This window comes from Chelonoidis abingdonii, chromosome 2 (assembly GCF_003597395.2).
Source record: "Chelonoidis abingdonii isolate Lonesome George chromosome 2, CheloAbing_2.0, whole genome shotgun sequence".
NCBI classification, from domain to species: Eukaryota; Metazoa; Chordata; order Testudines; family Testudinidae; genus Chelonoidis; species Chelonoidis abingdonii.
This window is the reverse complement of record NC_133770.1, coordinates 24481216-24498331: the sequence shown is the minus strand read 5'-3', so window position 1 is coordinate 24498331 and position 17116 is coordinate 24481216. Positions and strand designations below refer to the sequence as shown.

The following is a 17116-nucleotide window of genomic DNA, read 5'->3' as shown; positions in this document are numbered from 1 at the left end:
ACTGTGTGAACTAACAAGGGCATGCATACTCCAGGTTACCCTGCCTGGAGGTGATCAACCTGTGACAATTCTGTATCGAAGAGGACGTGACTCCGGCAGCAATCCACTTGCTGTGGGTGCAGAATCGTCTCGCAGACTATCTCAGTAGAATTTTCTCCCTTACCTATGAGTGTTCCCTAAGGATGAATGTCCTGCGGGTTGTCTTTGCAACATACAGATTTCCCACAATTGACCTGATTGTGACATGAGAAAACAGAAAGTGTCGCTTGTACTGCTCTCAGGCTCCCTCTCTGACGCCTTCCACTTCAGCTGGCAGTCAACTCTTGTGTATGCCTTTCCTCCTTTTACGATCATTTTCCCATTTATCCTCAAACTCAAGGTGGATCAGGCCAAGGTCATCCTCATTGCTCCAGAGTGGCTGAGACTGAGCTGGTTCTTGGATTTTCTTGTACTGTCTGTTTAGCCTCCCATACCACTTCCTCTCCATCCCGTCTTGCTTGTTCAAAACCATGGCCAAACCATTCACCTTGTGCTCAATGTCTTGCACAGCCGTATAGCTGCTGCATGGCTGAATGAAGAGGAAGAGCACTGTTCGGCAGCTGTCCAATAAGCCCTATTCAAGAGTAGGAAGTCCTTTACTAGGCCAGCCTACTTACTGAAGTGAAAGAGGTTTTCAGTGTGGTTCTTGTCCCACAGGACCAGCTGACATGGACTTCTGTCCATGACAGCTTGGAGTATCTGTTACATCTTTAAACATCTGGCAGCAATATCAGTGTTCCATTCTCCTAGTCAGGAAAAATCAGTTTTTTCCAATGCCATGGTGGCAGGATTTCTGTAAGGACTCATCTGCTTACATTCTCTGGTCTCAAGAGCCAGTCCCCTTGTGGGACCTAAACACAGCTTTGATGTCTCTAATGGGGCCTCCATTCAAGCCACTTGCATCCTGTCCACTGCCCCTCTAGTCTCAGAAAACCATGTTCCTGGTAGCCATTACCCCTGCAAGGAGGATGTGTGTCATTCGCCAAGAGTGCAAGTGACATCGATAGCATTACTCAGTGACATTTCTGTATTAGACATTTACAGAGAGGCCATGTGGTCAGCCATACACTTATGGACCCTTCTGCTATTACCGCATCTTCCAGAGTGGGTGCGGGCCAGAGTGGGGGCAGTCCAGCAATCTACATTTCAGTAGGCTCCGAGTCTTCCCAGAAGGGGCACTGCTTGTGAGTCACCTACGTGGAATACACACTGGCATTTACTCAAAGACGATGAAAGAGTTACTTACTGTCACTATGATTCTTCGAGATATGATGCAGATGTGTATTCTATGACCCACCCTCTGTCCCCTCTGCATCAGACTCTCCTCTCATGGGCTTTTCGTGTCAAGGAACCGAGGGGGGTCAGGACGGTGTTGTCTTATATAGCCAGAGCAGAGGCCATAGTCACAAGGCGTGAGCGCCATCCCTCTATGGGTACTGCTAAGCAAAAGTCTTGGCTCCAGCACACTGGGTGCTCTCACACCTAAGTGGAATGCACATCTACATCATTCTTCGAAGAGCCACATTTACAGGAAGTTAACCGTTTCTTATTTCATAGACGATGCATCTTGTGTAGAGATGTAAAAGATGAAGCCATATGATGGCTTTAGTCCTTTGAATGGATTATGTATATATGGTTGTGAGGATGAATATATCCAAATTATAGAACTCCTTTGTCAGTGTACAAGTTAAACTATTATATTTTGTTAATTAATTGTAAAACAAACTACAAAAAAGCATGTTGCATGCAGTCGGTTCTAGTAAATTTCACTTATTGCTTTTCTTATTTTTGTGATCAATTAGGATGCAGGAAGCCAACAAATAGGTTTCTTACTTGGAAGCTGTGGTGTTACTGTGGCCTTGACTAGTGATGCATGCCATAAAGGACTGCCTAAAAGCCCTACAGGGGAGATACCACAGTTTAAAGGTAAACTCATCCTCATTAAACCTACATCTTGTACAAAGATTCCACGTGTTACTAAATAGCACTTACGAACATGTCACATATACACCATTAATACTTTTGAGGTTTAGAAACTAGCCTCAGCATAGTAGGTCCTAATGTCTATGTACAGAAAGTATAATAATTAATAATCCTGGTTGGTCTACTCCAGTGGGGATACTCACATGAGTAAAATAAGCAATATTCAGCGAACCACACCATAGAACCATAGAGCACATTTGAAATAGACTTGCATGCAGAAGAATTTCATTCTCTTGTACTATTTATCCAGCAGTAACTCAGCAAAAGCTGTCTTTGTCTGTTTCTCAGGGTGGCCAAAGCTGCTATGGTTTGTCACGGAATCTAAACATCTTTCTAAACCTCCTCGTGACTGGTTCCCACATATCAAAGATGCAAACAATGACACAGCTTACATAGAGGTGAGTTGATAAAGATAAATAATATTTTCCCTATGATCCATTGCTGAAGACACTTCTGAATAACATTAAGATAAACATAACTGTGTTGTCACTGCTTCTGTAAACAATGAGCATCCTGTTTACTTGCTGATAAGTAATTTCAGTATAAATAGGAACCGAATATTATATGAAAATTAATATAATATTAAATAGTTAACTTTGCATTTCTGGAGTCTTTTTGACTTAAAGGTTTCTACAGCACTTGGGGCCCTGATTCAGCAGTGCTCTAAGTACAGTCTGAACTTAGCGCATTCATGTGCTTAACTGCTTTGCTGAATTGGGATTTCAGATGTTACAGTAATGGACGCTTCACAAATAAGTAAGCTGCAGCAATGTGGATGCTCAACTTTTGCACTTCCAGATTTTGATTTTTTTTTTATTCATTTTTGTTACAACTTTCATTAAAGATAAACCAAACTGACTAAAAAAATTAACTTATCAAGAAAGTCACAAAGCTATAAAAAATAAGGAAATGCAATATAATGCTTAATGTCACTTCTCCTAACACACAATGAACTGATGACGCCAAAGACTTTGAAGGGGTGGGAGCTGGAAGTCCACAACTTATTAAATGGCAGGAATTCATAAATCATGTTAATTTACTCTCACTGAGATCATATGTATATTGACTCCCACAATGCAATATGTAGTCTGAATGACCCATGTATTCAGGGGAGTTCTGTCCTATCCTGTCCTTAAAACTAGACCCTCTCTGTGCTCAAGAGGAGTCCAGACTTTCTCCAGCTGCATCTTTTGAGATATGCAAATGACTAGCAAAGTGTATGGTGGACCATGTCCTCAGTGCCTTAAAACAGTCATCTTCTTCCCCCTTAGCTTCATTTGAAGTTCTTTTCCTGTAACCAGCAACCCCCGCCTCCTTTTTTTTCTTTGCCCACATGGCTCCTACTCAATGTAACTTGCTGCCACAATATTCTATAGGACTTTTCCTGTCCTGCCATAGCTCTTACTCACCATACAGGCTTCTGACTGATCTGTTCAGACAAGGGATCACCAACAAGCATCACCTAAAGAAATGTTCTCCCTAGTATTTGTGGGCTTGAGTATCCTCCTAAGGAAGAGAAGCTGCTTGTTCCTCATCCTTTGTTAAAAATCTTGCCTCCCGACAGTCAGTGTATGGGGTTAAATTCCCTCCCAAAAGACCCGCTTCAGGAAGGGAAAATTAGCATAGCTAGATGCATTTAACTTTTTCAGGTATAGGTTTTTCTCTTCCTTTTTTCTCTTTTGAAAGGAGCAAATGAATTAAATGTTAGCATTTAAATAATCACAAGTGAAGCTAATGCCCTACTCAGTTCAAAGTGGTTGGGATTTCCCATCTATATGCTTAATAATGTTAGTTTTCTAAAGGAGTGGGTTAACATGGCAGCTATGCATATGTATTGAATGCTGATGGTTATCTTCATCGTGGAAGAAGATACAGATTTTGTTTAAATGATGACTTAGAATTTGCAGCCTACTGCAGAAAGTACCAGAAATTGCGAGGGCTTCAAACTCAGCACCATGATTCTTCCCCATCCTCTCATTATTTTTCCTTCTTACATTTAATACAATTTATGTATTTCTGTTGGTATCAATACCCTCACACACATGGATGCAGCAGCCACCCTTTTGCCGGTCATGTTCAGGAGGGCTGCCTGAATAATTTAACAGATGACCAGTGAGAAGTAACTTCTCAAATTTTTAAATCTAGCCAACATATTACTCAGTGATGTCTTACTTAGGTTACTCAGACTTCTACTGCTGGTGTTGCTAGTGTGATCAAAAGCGAGGTTAGAGTTAATATCAAATGTAATTCTCCCACCATCCTTGAACGCAAACAGCTGAAGAGTTCCTGCTACCAAAAATGACAAGTTTCTGCCTAAAAAGGCACCTTCTCCAGGAAAAAAAAAGGGGTTTAATAGAAACTGTTTTGCAGCCTTCATTATAACTTTTCCTACCTATGAAAGCTAAAATAAAGTAACAAAGTTCATCAATCGGCCTTTGTATCTACATGTTAAATGCTTTGAACCTAACTGGCAAACAATAAGAGCAGTTCAACTGCTGCATACAATATATTCAATCTTTAACAACACATCTCTTGTAGTACAAAACGTGTAAAGATGGAAGTGTGCTTGGGGTGACTGTGACAAGAATTGCACTGCTGACCCACTGTCAAGCTCTTACACAAGCATGTGGATATACAGAAGGTATTAAACACATTCCTCTTGTTTCAACCCTGCCTGATTGGGGTCTTATTTTATATAGGGCTGTATTAAATATTTCTAGAATAAAAATAGGAATTATGTGTTCATTGCATTTTTGAATGTCTTTGAGATATAACAAAGAGAAAAGGCCTTTGAAAGACTAATTGTGCTATGGAGAGTTACTGTGAAAGTTATGCTTTGAAATCATCAGTCATGTTATACCAAAATTTACTGTATTTCCTTCCTGTAAGTGGTTTTGCTTTGGATTTATGCTGTGCTCAGAAAAATAAGCCATATTTTGTTTTTATTTGATAGCTGAAACAATTGTGAATGTACTAGATTTCAAGAAGGATGTTGGCTTATGGCATGGGATTCTTACGGTAGGTAACTTTTTCCTTTATGTGAATATTTGAAAAAGAATTTGTCTAAGCTTTTATTATCAGGTGTTGGGATGTCATAAGATTTCTTCTAACTTGATCTTGTTTGTCGTAAAATCAGAAAATTACAGTGTAGAGCTGATGATTCTTGGCTAGTTAGCTACACCTTTACCTAGCAAGCACAGTAGGAATTCCTCAGTGAATCGGGTCAAGTGCTTAGTTTGGCCCTACTCTTACCAAGCACCGAGTTGATACAGATTTCTCAGTTGCATGGTTCTGAGGCCTACAGTCTTTCTAGGCACTGAATCAAGAACAACAGTCCTCTGTTGCTTCAGTAAGATCCTCATCAGCTAGAATTGTTATATTGCCCCTGACAAAGTTCTTCATCATTCAAAACTACCTCCTCTTATGGTGTCCCCCAGGGATCTGTGCTGGGACCAGTACTGTTCAACATATTCATAAATGATCTGGAAAAGGGAGTAAACAGTGAGATGGCAAAGTTTGCAGATGATACAAAATTACTCAAAATAGTTAAGCCAAAGCAGACTGAGAAGAGTTACAAAGGGATCTCACAAAACTGAGTGACTGGGGAACAAAATGGCAGATGAAATTCAGTGTTGATAAATGCAAAGTAATGCACATTGGAAAGCATAATTCCAAGTATATATAGAAAATGATGGGGTCTAAATTAACTGTTACCACTCAAGAAAGAGATCTTGGAGTCATTGTGGATAGTTCTCTGAAAACATCCCCTCAATGTGCAGTGGCAGTCAATAAAATAACATAATGTTAGGAACTATTAGGAAAGGGATAGATTACAAACCAGAAAATATCATAATGGCACTATATACATCTATGATACACCCACACCATGAATACTGCATGTGTTCTGGTCACCCCCATTTCAAAAAGATATATTAGAATTGCAAAAGGTGCAGAGAAGGGCAACAAAAATTATTGGGGTATGGAACAACTTCCATGCGAGGAGAGATTAAAAAGACTGGGACTGTTCATTTTGGAAAAGAGACAACTAATGGGAGGATATGATAGAGGTCTATATAATCGTGAATGGTGTGGAGAAAGTGAATAAGGAAGTTTTTTTTAACCCCTTCTCATAACACAAGAACCCGGGGTCACACAATGAAATGAATAGGCAGCAGGCTTACAACAAACAGAAAGAAGTACTACTTCACACAGTGCACAGTCAACCTATGGAAACAGTTGCCAAGGGATGTTGTGAAGGCCAAAATTATAACAGGGTTCAAAAAGAACTAGATAAATTCATGGAGGATAGATCCACCAATGGCTATTAGCCAAGATGGTCAGAATGCAACTAGGGTTACCAACCCTCCCGGACTGGCCAGGAGTCTCCCAGAATCTGCTTCAATTTTCTGGTTGCTATTGAAAACAATCCTGGATATTTTAATACACTAAAAGTCTGGTCGGCAGCGCAGTGGGGCTAAGGCAGGTTCCCAACCTCCCCTGGCTCAACGCGGTTCTGGAAGTGGCCGGCATGTCCCTGCGGCCCCTAGGCGCAGGGGCAATCAGAGGCTCCACGCAGCATCCCCGTCCTGAGCACCAGCTCTGCAGCTCCCATTGGCCAGGAACTGTGGCCAATGAGAGCTGTGAACAGGCAGGGGCAGCGAGTAGAACCACCTGGCCACCTCGAGCATAGGAACCACAGGGACATGCCAGTTGCTTCCAGGAGTCACCTGGGGTAAGCACTGCTTGGCTGGAGCCAACACCCTGCACCCCCTTCCACACCACATCCCCCAACCCCTCACCACCTCCCATACCACAACTCCTGACCCCAGCCTGTCCCCCCCTTCCTCTTCCATCCCCTTGCCCAGGCCTGAGCTCCCTCCTGCACCCAAACTCCTTTCCTGAGCCTGAATCCCCTCCTGCACCCCAAACCTCTGCCCAGAGCTTCCTCCCACACTTCAAACCCCTCGATTCCACCCCTCAGCCCAGAGTCCACACCCCCTCTCTTACCTCAACCCCTGCCAATGAAAGTGAGTGAGGGTGGGGTAGAGTGAGTGATGGAGGGAGGGAGGGGGGATGCAGTGAGAAGGAGTGGGGCAAGGGCATGGCCTTGGGGGAAGGGGAAGGCAGGAGCAGGGCAAAGATGTTTGGGTTTGTGCGATTAGACAGTTCACAACCTTTGATGCAACCCTATGCTCTGGGTGTCCTGAGCCTCTGAATGCCAGAAGCTGGGAATGGATGACAAGGGATGGATCGCTCAATAATTGCCCTGTTTTGTTCTTTCCCTCTGAAGCACTTGGCATTGGCCATTGTGGGAAGCCAGGATACTGGGCTAGATGAACCATTGGTCTCACCCAGTATGACCAAACTTGTGTTCTTGTGTTACTGATCCTGAGACAATTCTGCTGCACTAGGTTAAACAAGCTCTCTGTTTGCCTCTTGAATATCTTCCAAAGCAAGCACTTGGAAGTTCACTGGTGTGGAGGCCAACGTCTTTTTTTTATCATTAAAGACAGCCCCCAACAGTCACGTGAAGACAATGTTGCAGCTGAAGCTTGGGAAATCATGTTCAACTGATCATCGTGGAGAGAATGGCTAACTTTGAAGAGACCATATCTGAACATTTTAAACTGAAAGAACTTACGTTTTATGATTCCAGGGGAACCCAGCATACCTTTCCTGCCACCTGTTGCTCTTTTTCCATGAATGTCAAGGGGCAATTATAATTATGCCGTCAGGCAGAATGGGATACCAGGTTTTATGTCCACAAGTAGTTTATTTAATATAGTTTAACTTTGTTATCACACAATCTGAAAGTAAGCATCCACCAGAATTTTCTCTCAGCCTTTTTTTTACTATTGCTCTTGATATATCCTTAACTAGTTGCCTGACTTATCTGTGAAGGCTTTTCCTGTGTTAACAATTGCACAGTACTGAAAAGGGAAATATCATTTTTGGATCCAGTCATGCAAACACTTACATGAGTAATCCCATTGGGAGATTCACCTGTGCTTAATGCTTGGGATCCTAGACCTGGGTTTCCCAAAACATATCATATTTAATCCCTACTTTTAATGTAGCAATACTGTGTGCCAAATAACTAAAGAAAACAAACATTTAAAACCATGAAAGATCAACTTGCTGCTATTGGCTTCACTGAATTTCTTATTTATATACTTTACAACTTTTTAGAACCTCACAAAGGATATGCTGGGATTGGTTTAGCAAATAAGAGGGCCAAAAGGCCCTTAATTTATTTTGTTTTAGAGAGAGCATGATTTTGCTTATGTCATGTATTATCATTGATTCCACTTCCTACTTTTATGCACTACTAAATTAACTTTTCTGGGGCTATGGTATCTTTTCACTCTATGTAAAGACAGAGTTTTCTAGGTGCTTAAATTGTTGCGTATCTCTTTGGGTAAAGGCAATTCTTGTGAAATAAGGGTTAGCCAAATTGGGCCTTAAATTCATCTCTGAAAGCAAAAATGCAACCATCAGTCACTCTACCTTTGTCAGTTAAAGCATGCTTTTGTGCCACTTTTCATATTGCTGTTGTATAAACTAAATGAAAGAAAGTGGAAACAAGTGAACAGCCTTTTCTACAGTTATATTACAATTTTGATTTTTTTTTTAAGTGTTTCTTATTGGTTTAAATCAGAATTCCTAATTATGTACTTATTGACTTGATTCACAAGCCAACATGATATAAGCTTTGTCCATTACTAATTTTATGCTGTTTGGGGACAAATCCCTTGTTTACTTTATTTTGATTTCAGAGCGTCATGAACATGATGCACGTTATAAGTATCCCATATTCCTTAATGAAAGTGAATCCACTATCATGGATACAGAAAGTCTGCCAGTACAAAGGTAAGCATCAGAAGTGCATAAAGATATTTTTGAAAAGTCAAACTCAGAAAAGCAAGTTGTTGCTATTGAGACTATTTAGCTGTAATTTACTCATTCCTACATCTTAAAATAACTTCTACACAGCACATTAATAATTTTTTCACTTTTAGCAAAAGTCGCTTGCGTAAAATCCAGGGACATGCACTGGGCATTAGTGGCACATCGAGATCAAAGAGATATCAACCTTTCCTCATTGCGTATGCTAATAGTGGCCGATGGCGCAAATCCTTGTAAGTGATGCTTGTATAATAAAACAAAGAATATGATTTTTATTTCCTGTCTTACGTTTTAAGTTTCAGTCTTCAGTCACATTAGCAAAAAATGTTTAACAAAAGTATAAGGTTTATCTACTGCAAACTACACAATATTTGTGGAAACAGTAATTAATTTTGGATTTTTTTAAAATGTATTTTTCCTTAGCTAATCCTGAAGCAAACTTGATATTCCGCATAACGTAAGTCGCAGTAAATCCAGTTTTGTTTAACCTGACAGCCATATAGACTGAAATAAATTATCTTTAATTTGTAGAAAGAAGCAGAAGGTTTGCTTCTGAGCAACAGAGAATTTGAGGGGGTGGGGATATTTGCACTATTCTAGACAACTGCATCTGGATCACTTCATGAAAATTAGTATTAATCAGAACTTTCTCCATGTAATTTTTAAGATACAGTGATATAGATCTTCCGCTCATCTATTGTAACTTGCTTTGAGTTCCAGAGTAAATCCTTCCTTAATGTGCCTTTTGTTAAACATATTGTATGTGTACTTCACATCTTAGATCCATCTGTAGTGGCTCTTCTACCCACAAACCATGAAACGATTTATGCCTGAAAGCTAATCTTTAATATACCATATATAGTTGAGCTCTACCAGATATGATGTTTTCCATATGTCATCTAGATCCTTTTGTCCTGAAAACCCATGTACGTGCATCAAAATGTTTTGTATGTGAATAGCATTGTCTCAGAAGTCAGATAATTTTTCTGCTCTGATTTTTACTCCAGGGTCTATTTCTTCCTGTGATGCATTTCTTAATGTCTTCCAAAGTAAAGGCCTAAGACAGGAGGTCATTTGTCCTTGTGCCAGTTCACCAGAAGCTCTCACGGTTGCCATTCGAAGGTACTGTGTTACACAAATTTTAAAAAACGGTCTATAGAACAATACATTTAAACTAAAAAAATGAAAAATTATATTCAAGCAAGTTTAAGGCTGTATAGTTAGCATTTACATTATCCATCTTGTATTCATCTTTGTACTAAATAGGACCTGCAGAATGTGTGGCACCCTAACTAGTTTTGGAGAGAGAGAACAATATGATCAAGTTCATAATATAATTTTAGTTTAAAATCAAAGAGGCTAACATGCAAAACCTGTGTGGAAACCCCTGTAAAATCCCACAATAAAGCAGTGAATGAATTAAGAGGAGGGAATTTTAATTGAATTGCAAGAGTGGGAAAATCGTGCTTCAGAACTCAACAACCAGTGTCTTTCTGGAAAATTACAGCAGGCCTCTGATGGTCATTGGCTGAATGGTTTTTTTCTTAATGATTAGAGAAGCTCCATAATCCCCTGGAAATGTGTTATCCGCTCGGTTGTGCCTATGCCTGGAAATGGGGTGTATAAATTTCAACAAAAATGCCAGAACTTCATATTTACTCGTGATTGTGGATAGGTAGTGGCCACCTATCCTCGGTTTGTGACACATTGTGATATGATGGGGAAAGACATAACTGCAGCACATTCCAATGTATGTGCCATAGTATCATGACTTTGTTCAAAAGTGGAAACTCTGGAGAGTGGATATGTCATCCTAGATGGTCAGTTCAAATGCCCTTCTAATGTCCAGATTTCTAGAGCTGTTTTTCAGTGTATAACCTCGTTAAGGCATCTGATTTAATATTGTGAAGCTTTGTAATTATGTTAAATAAAATATATTGGCAAAGCTTAAAATATAATGCCTGTTAGGAAAAATTTAATCTGATTTTTCAAGTGCAGTTTTGTGGATTACTGCAGGAAGAAAGATAAGGTACCAGGAATGTGTTTAGCTAGGTCCCAACTCCGTTAACATGCCTGGGAATTATCCAGCAATAACTTATACAATCCAGGTCAACCTTCCTTTTGTAATCCATATCACCTTGGGGAGGGCCACCATCAGCACTGTTTCCCTTTTAACCTGGTCCTAGAACTGTTGCTAGGACCTCAGTGCCTTTTTGTTTGACTAAGGTTGAGAACATGGGGCTGACTCTTTGCTGTACCAGACATTAGTACCCTGCAACCTGTTGGCCACCTTCAGTGAATACCTTCCCCTAATCCTGATTCCAGTTTTGATTTGTCATGGAACCAGACCACTTATTGACAAGTACCTGCACTGCACTTATTGCCAAACTGACACTTGAACAGATTACCGCTTAACCTACCCACCAGGCCCCTAAGCTGTGGAGAAGACAAAAATCCCCATCCAGGCTAATCAGGCAATAAGGGAAAAAACTCTTTTGCAGCCCAAAAAGGCAACTAGCATGATGCTCACAGCAAGGTCCAGAAACAGGGCCCTAATCTAATCCCAAGGAGGTGGCACCATGGGTAACAGGATTTATAAACCCTCCTCTTGGGTACGTGGGATTCAGTGAACCCTTCTATCTGTCCAGTTAAACAAGCAGCTCCACATCTCTCCTCCTAATCCTCAAGAGGTCTGAGGAACCACAAGGAGGGGAGGAAAAAGAGGGAAGGCATTCCTTATAGGCACTAAAGGGTTTTCTTTTGCCTGCTGGCCCAGACAGTGCCTCTCTCAAATCCGAAGCTGCAGAATGGAGGCATTCGTCAAATGTTTGAACCTTAATGCATAATAGGAGGTCTGTCCTTTTTAGCTTTAGAATTCTGTGCTAAAATCCATTTTGAACTTTTAAGGGTCCATTTTCATATTATGTACCTTTGATAGGTTACCTAAGAGGTTTTATTAACAAATAAAATAGATAATGAGTGCAAAGTATTTTTTATTTTTAGAACCTTGTTCTGCAATTATGTAGCAATCATCTTGTTACAGGGAATGCTATTGAACTTGTAAATGCTTGTGTAAAGTCTGTAAATAGCAAGATAATCTTCCTGAACTCTGAAACTTTAGGATCTTTCACATTCTATTCAAACAGTCATTCTTGACGATAAAGTCATTATCACACAAATTCCACAGATTAGCATCTGAAGCATGTATTAAAATGACTGACTACAGATTTGCTGTACACAGGGTTTCCTGTTAACACTGCAACTTCTTCAATATACTTTTCTAAGCTGTGATCGATAATTATAGATGTTCCTTCCGAGAACACTAAGAAAAAGCCATTCCTCTTGTAAAATGCCTGTATAATTTAGAAAAAGGCAATTAGTGTTAGATTAATTGCTGCTTTAACCAGAAATTCAAGGCATAATACCATAGCTGAAGGCTGCAGAAAAGTAATTTCATGTGCAAAACGGTGGTCAAGGTGTTTTTGTAATGCCACTTGATGAGCTGCCTCTAGCGGACTGCATCAGGCCCTGATACTGCCGACACTTGAGTGCTTAACTTTAACCGCACAAAGGCTTCCATTGAAGTCAATGAATGCAGGTCATAAGCCAAGTGTTCTAATCTATTGTACATGTTCCTAAAAGGGAGGGAACTCTGTACTTCTGCACACACAATCTTTTTAATCCAAGAATCTCAAACTACTTCACAAATACTAAATGTTAAGACTTCCTTCATTTACATCTTGAGGTAGATTTGCATTCTCCCCCTTTTACACACAGGGAACCTGAGGTACAGATATGTTAAGTGACGTACGCACATTCACTTAGCCTATGAACTGGATGGAAATAAAACCCTTATCTCATTGCCTCTATTTCTTAATCTCAAAATTTATCCTTCTTGTAATTAACCTTAAAGATCTTCATATTCTTTTCTTAGAAATAACCAGTATGCAGATGCAGTTCAAGTTGTTAGCTTTAACCTAAAAAGTTCTAAATGTCTTGGAAACGCGCTACTTGAATCCCCTTTTCTTCTCGGTTTACTTTTTTCCCCATAATTGCTTAGCAGAGATACTCATGTAGGGATGCCCTGGTTTCAACTTCATAGGGCTGATAAGACATATTCCTGAAGGGGACTGTGTGTCTTGGAACTGCTCCCATTCTTGATCCACCAGACCCTGGATTTGTTTAATAAAACAAGGGAGATGTATGCCAAAAAGTCCCATGTTGGCTTCTGCTCTGTTAAAAGTACCAGTATGAGGAACTGTGTGAGCGAATTGGAGATGGAAATCAGTGAAAACAGGCATTTTATTTTCATGTTTAAGAGCGTTCAAACAATGTAATGTGCGTGTGGGGATTGGGAGTGAGAGAAAGTTGATCAATAATGTGGTTGAGAACTCCTTTTAAATGATGGAAATGTTACTCATCATGGCTGCCAATTTACTAGCCTCCATTTGTTATGCTCTAATGCATATTTGAGCCTGCCTATAGCCTTCTTTGCTGACATTGTAATTTCAGAAATGTCTCAAAATACCTATTAACTGAAATTTATTATATAAATCACTACGAGTCTTATTTGAACATGGTTAGCTAAGACCTATCTAAGTATTTAAAGCATAGCAGAGGAGACATGATATATAAAAAGAACATTATCTGAAAACACAAGCATTTTTTATAATGGATTACACAGCACAACTGCAAAAAACCAAGATGCATATGGGCTCTTACATTGATCTTGAAAATAGTTTAGTCTGTCTATATTACATGCGAGCAATATCCCTAACCAATTCAGCATTGTTATACTCCATTTTACATTGTAAAGTACAATGTAGTGTGAGTCTCTTTTTCCAGTTTCACTCCGACTTAACTCAGTAACTTACGTGAGTCAACATTAGTTTGTTCAAGCTACATACTGTATATGTATAATTGTATTCACTAATATAATGTGCACATTTATACTGAAACAAACTGACAAAGCAGCTATGCCTGAGTTGTAGAATAATATAATATCTTACGAGTGAATTTAACCAAACCTAGAGTCACAAAGGAATTCTCTTTCACAATGTCTGAACTTTTTGTAATGTAATGGTGAAAATTACAATGACTACACCTGATAGTTAAGAGTAATAAGCTAGACAGTAATGCATTAGAATAATTAAGTTATGCGTGTTAAAACTGTGTTGATAAAATTATTGCTGCATGTACTGAAACTTGGCGTTGAATGTATTAAAAAATGTAATATCTTATGTTCAAAGGCTGATGCCTAACCATGTGGCAAAAAAGTCACATCCGTGGTCTAAGTACAGAACTGGGAGTCAAGACTACTTCAGTTCTAATCCTGACTTTCTGACACTCACACTATAGCCCTGGTCACATCACTTAAACCTAAATTCTAAATTGACTAAGGTTTCTCAGTTTGGGCTTCCAAGAATTGAGGCATCCCAAATTGCTAGAGGTCTGATTTCCAGAAGCATTTGTCTCTAGTTGGGCATCCCAAAATTACTAGTCAGTTGTGAACATTTGTGCATTAACCTCTCTCCATTTCCCTATTTGTAAAATGGAGCTAATGCCTCTCACTTGGCAACTGAGTGAATTAATGTTTCTAAAAGTTTTTGGGGGTTAAAAAAAATTACAGTGGGTGAGATTAGAGTTATACTTAGCACTCTATAGCAACATACTTCTGGGTGGACACTGACAGTGAAAGCTGGCATCTCTAATTATCAATGACTTGGAGAAGAATTATGTCAGATGTAGTAGAGTGGATGAGGATGATGTAGAGAATAAATCAAGATTAAATTTAAGAAATGCTAATATTTAAGACAGTATCGGAGTATTTTTGATGATAATCCAGTACAAATGAGGAAAAGATAATGGTTTGCCTGGTGAAACATCCTGCCCATTCAAGTTATTGACACTTGTTGCAGGCCAACAGATGACAGCAATCAGCCTCCAGGCAGGGGAGTTTTGTCCATGCATGGTCTCACCTACGGAGTAATTAGAGTGGATTCTGAAGAAAAGCTTTCTGTCCTGACTGTGCAAGATGTGGGCTTGGTGATGCCAGGAGGTACGGATTGGCGCAACTTTCTCTGAAATATGTAATATATAGAAACATGAGCCTTTTTCATTAATTATACTATATAATGCTATTAATAGAAATATTTTCCTAATGAAGGTTAGGATGTATATACTTTAAAGTGTACAATCTAAAAATATGATCACACAGAACTTTCTTTTTTTCCTTGGGATTTCCAATATACGTTTTCTCCCCAGTATTTACTGTGGTCACATGTTCAGCCTCCACTCATTAGCCACAGATTGCTTTCATTTTAAGTGGTCTGGCAACACCCGATTCTACTCCATTGTCCTCATGAAGGCATGCTCAGCACTAATGCCTTACCCCTAAAATACCCAGAACAAAATTAATTTGGAATTCTGTATCCAGAGACTAGAACACAAGTATCCATAGAAAAAAGAGTGACCCAGACCAGATCAAGGTATTATAGGTTATTTTCTTAACCTACTGTAAATATAAATAAAACTGCTTGCTGCAGACTTGCAAGCCTCTTTATTCAGACACGATTATATTATAAAAAGAAGGGATGTATCTTAAGCGGATGGTAGTTATAAAATTCAGCCAAAAGCAGTAAGCCAGAGTTTTTAAAAATGACATCAGGTTTTTATATCTAAATTCATTTTACATGAGTTGTACTGATTGGAAAAGACCAATGTTGTTGTGTTTCTTAACAGAACTTCTTATACATTATGCACCAAATGAATTCTCAGTTTCAGTTGAACAACTTAAAAATGAAGCCGTAGTATAAAAATATTTTATAGATATATTGGTTTATGTCTGATTATATATTCTGATCTAATTCAAAGGAAGGTATAATACAGATACTCTTGTGATTATCCTCACTATGAGTGGAGAAGCATCCAAGACTTTACATTTGCACTTATTAAGGCATTTTGCTCTGCTTCCCTTCTCTCTTTCACCTTGGCCTCTTTCCAGTCACAAAGGTTTGTACTTACGACAGACTCCTACTACAGAGATTGCTGCTAAGAGGCATACCTGGCCTTACTTTTATGCCAAGATTGGAAGTGGCAGAACTCCAGCAGTACCTTTGGTGCAGTGATAGGATGCACCAGAATGTCTTCCAACAAGCACACTCTTTCTCACCGTTGCAACTTTTCCTTCTCCTCTCTCCCCCCATATGCACTCTTTTTTTTTTGTCTCTCTCTCTTCTTCCCTTTGGCCACTGTAAATATTTTTTTTTACTTATTGGTCCCCTCCGCTTAGCTCCTGCAAAACTCCAATACAAAACTGATGGGAGACTATACTGGTAATTCTTTACAAAGCAACACACTACTAGTGCTAGTCTGATGGGCAGAATAACTGGATCTCTTGCATGGGTTTTACTCACTACTTGGTGAGAGCTGACCTTCCCGCCTTGACGTCTGTTGCTGGCAACTGGATATAGCATAATTATCATTCAGGAGCTAAAGCAAAACATTTTATTTTGTACTGACCACGATAAATATATTATCCCAGGTGCAAAATCAAGGAGTCAGTTTGGCCAAAAGAAGTTTTTATTTTTCCGATTGCCTTTATATAAAGTTCTTGCCACGGTTTGTCTAAATATTACATTATCTTTACTGTTGTTAAAATGTCTTAATGGTTGAGCAGTTTTGTATGTCTGGCATTAGTGTCTGCATATACTTCGTTCATTGAAGTTTCTGGTCCACAGCCTTCCCTCATCACTGACTTTCTTCTGTAGTTTCCATAATATTTTGAAAGTCTTTTGCTTTCTCTTCAGCTATAATGTGTGCAGTGAGACCAGATGGAATTCCTCAGCTCTGTAGAACAGATGAAATAGGAGAACTTTGTGTATGTGCTATTGCAACAGGTACATCATATTATGGACTCTCAGGCATGACCAAGAACACTTTCGAGGTGAGTCAGAATGAAGACATGCAACAGAATCCTCTTAACTCTTCAAAGTTGAGAAGACTGTTTGGGGTGTGTGATAATACTAGTAATGCTATTAATAATTACTAATTACTACTAGAAAAACAATGAGGAGTCCTTGTTGCACTTTAGAGACTAACACATTTATTTAGGCATAAGCTTTCGTCGTCTAAAACCCACTTCATCAGATGCATGCAGTGGAAAATACAGTAGGAAGATATATATACA

The 17116-nt window shown here is 39.3% G+C and overlaps 1 protein-coding gene across 5 annotated transcripts in view; it reads left to right on the top strand.

Annotated features, from left to right (window-relative positions):
- DIP2C (disco interacting protein 2 homolog C) overlaps positions 1-17116 on the top strand; it is a 518420-nt gene that overhangs the window by 405220 nt on the left and 96084 nt on the right. For all 5 annotated transcript variants that reach the window (XM_075062211.1, XM_075062209.1, XM_075062210.1 and 2 more), the window contains 9 exons: positions 1842-1965; positions 2311-2420; positions 4561-4663; positions 4976-5040; positions 8799-8892; positions 9042-9161; positions 9936-10050; positions 14847-14986; positions 16737-16873. In XM_075062211.1, the coding sequence (XP_074918312.1) occupies positions 1842-1965; positions 2311-2420; positions 4561-4663; positions 4976-5040; positions 8799-8892; positions 9042-9161; positions 9936-10050; positions 14847-14986; positions 16737-16873 (1008 nt within the window). The remainder of the gene's footprint in view (positions 1-1841; positions 1966-2310; positions 2421-4560; positions 4664-4975; positions 5041-8798; positions 8893-9041; positions 9162-9935; positions 10051-14846; positions 14987-16736; positions 16874-17116) is intronic.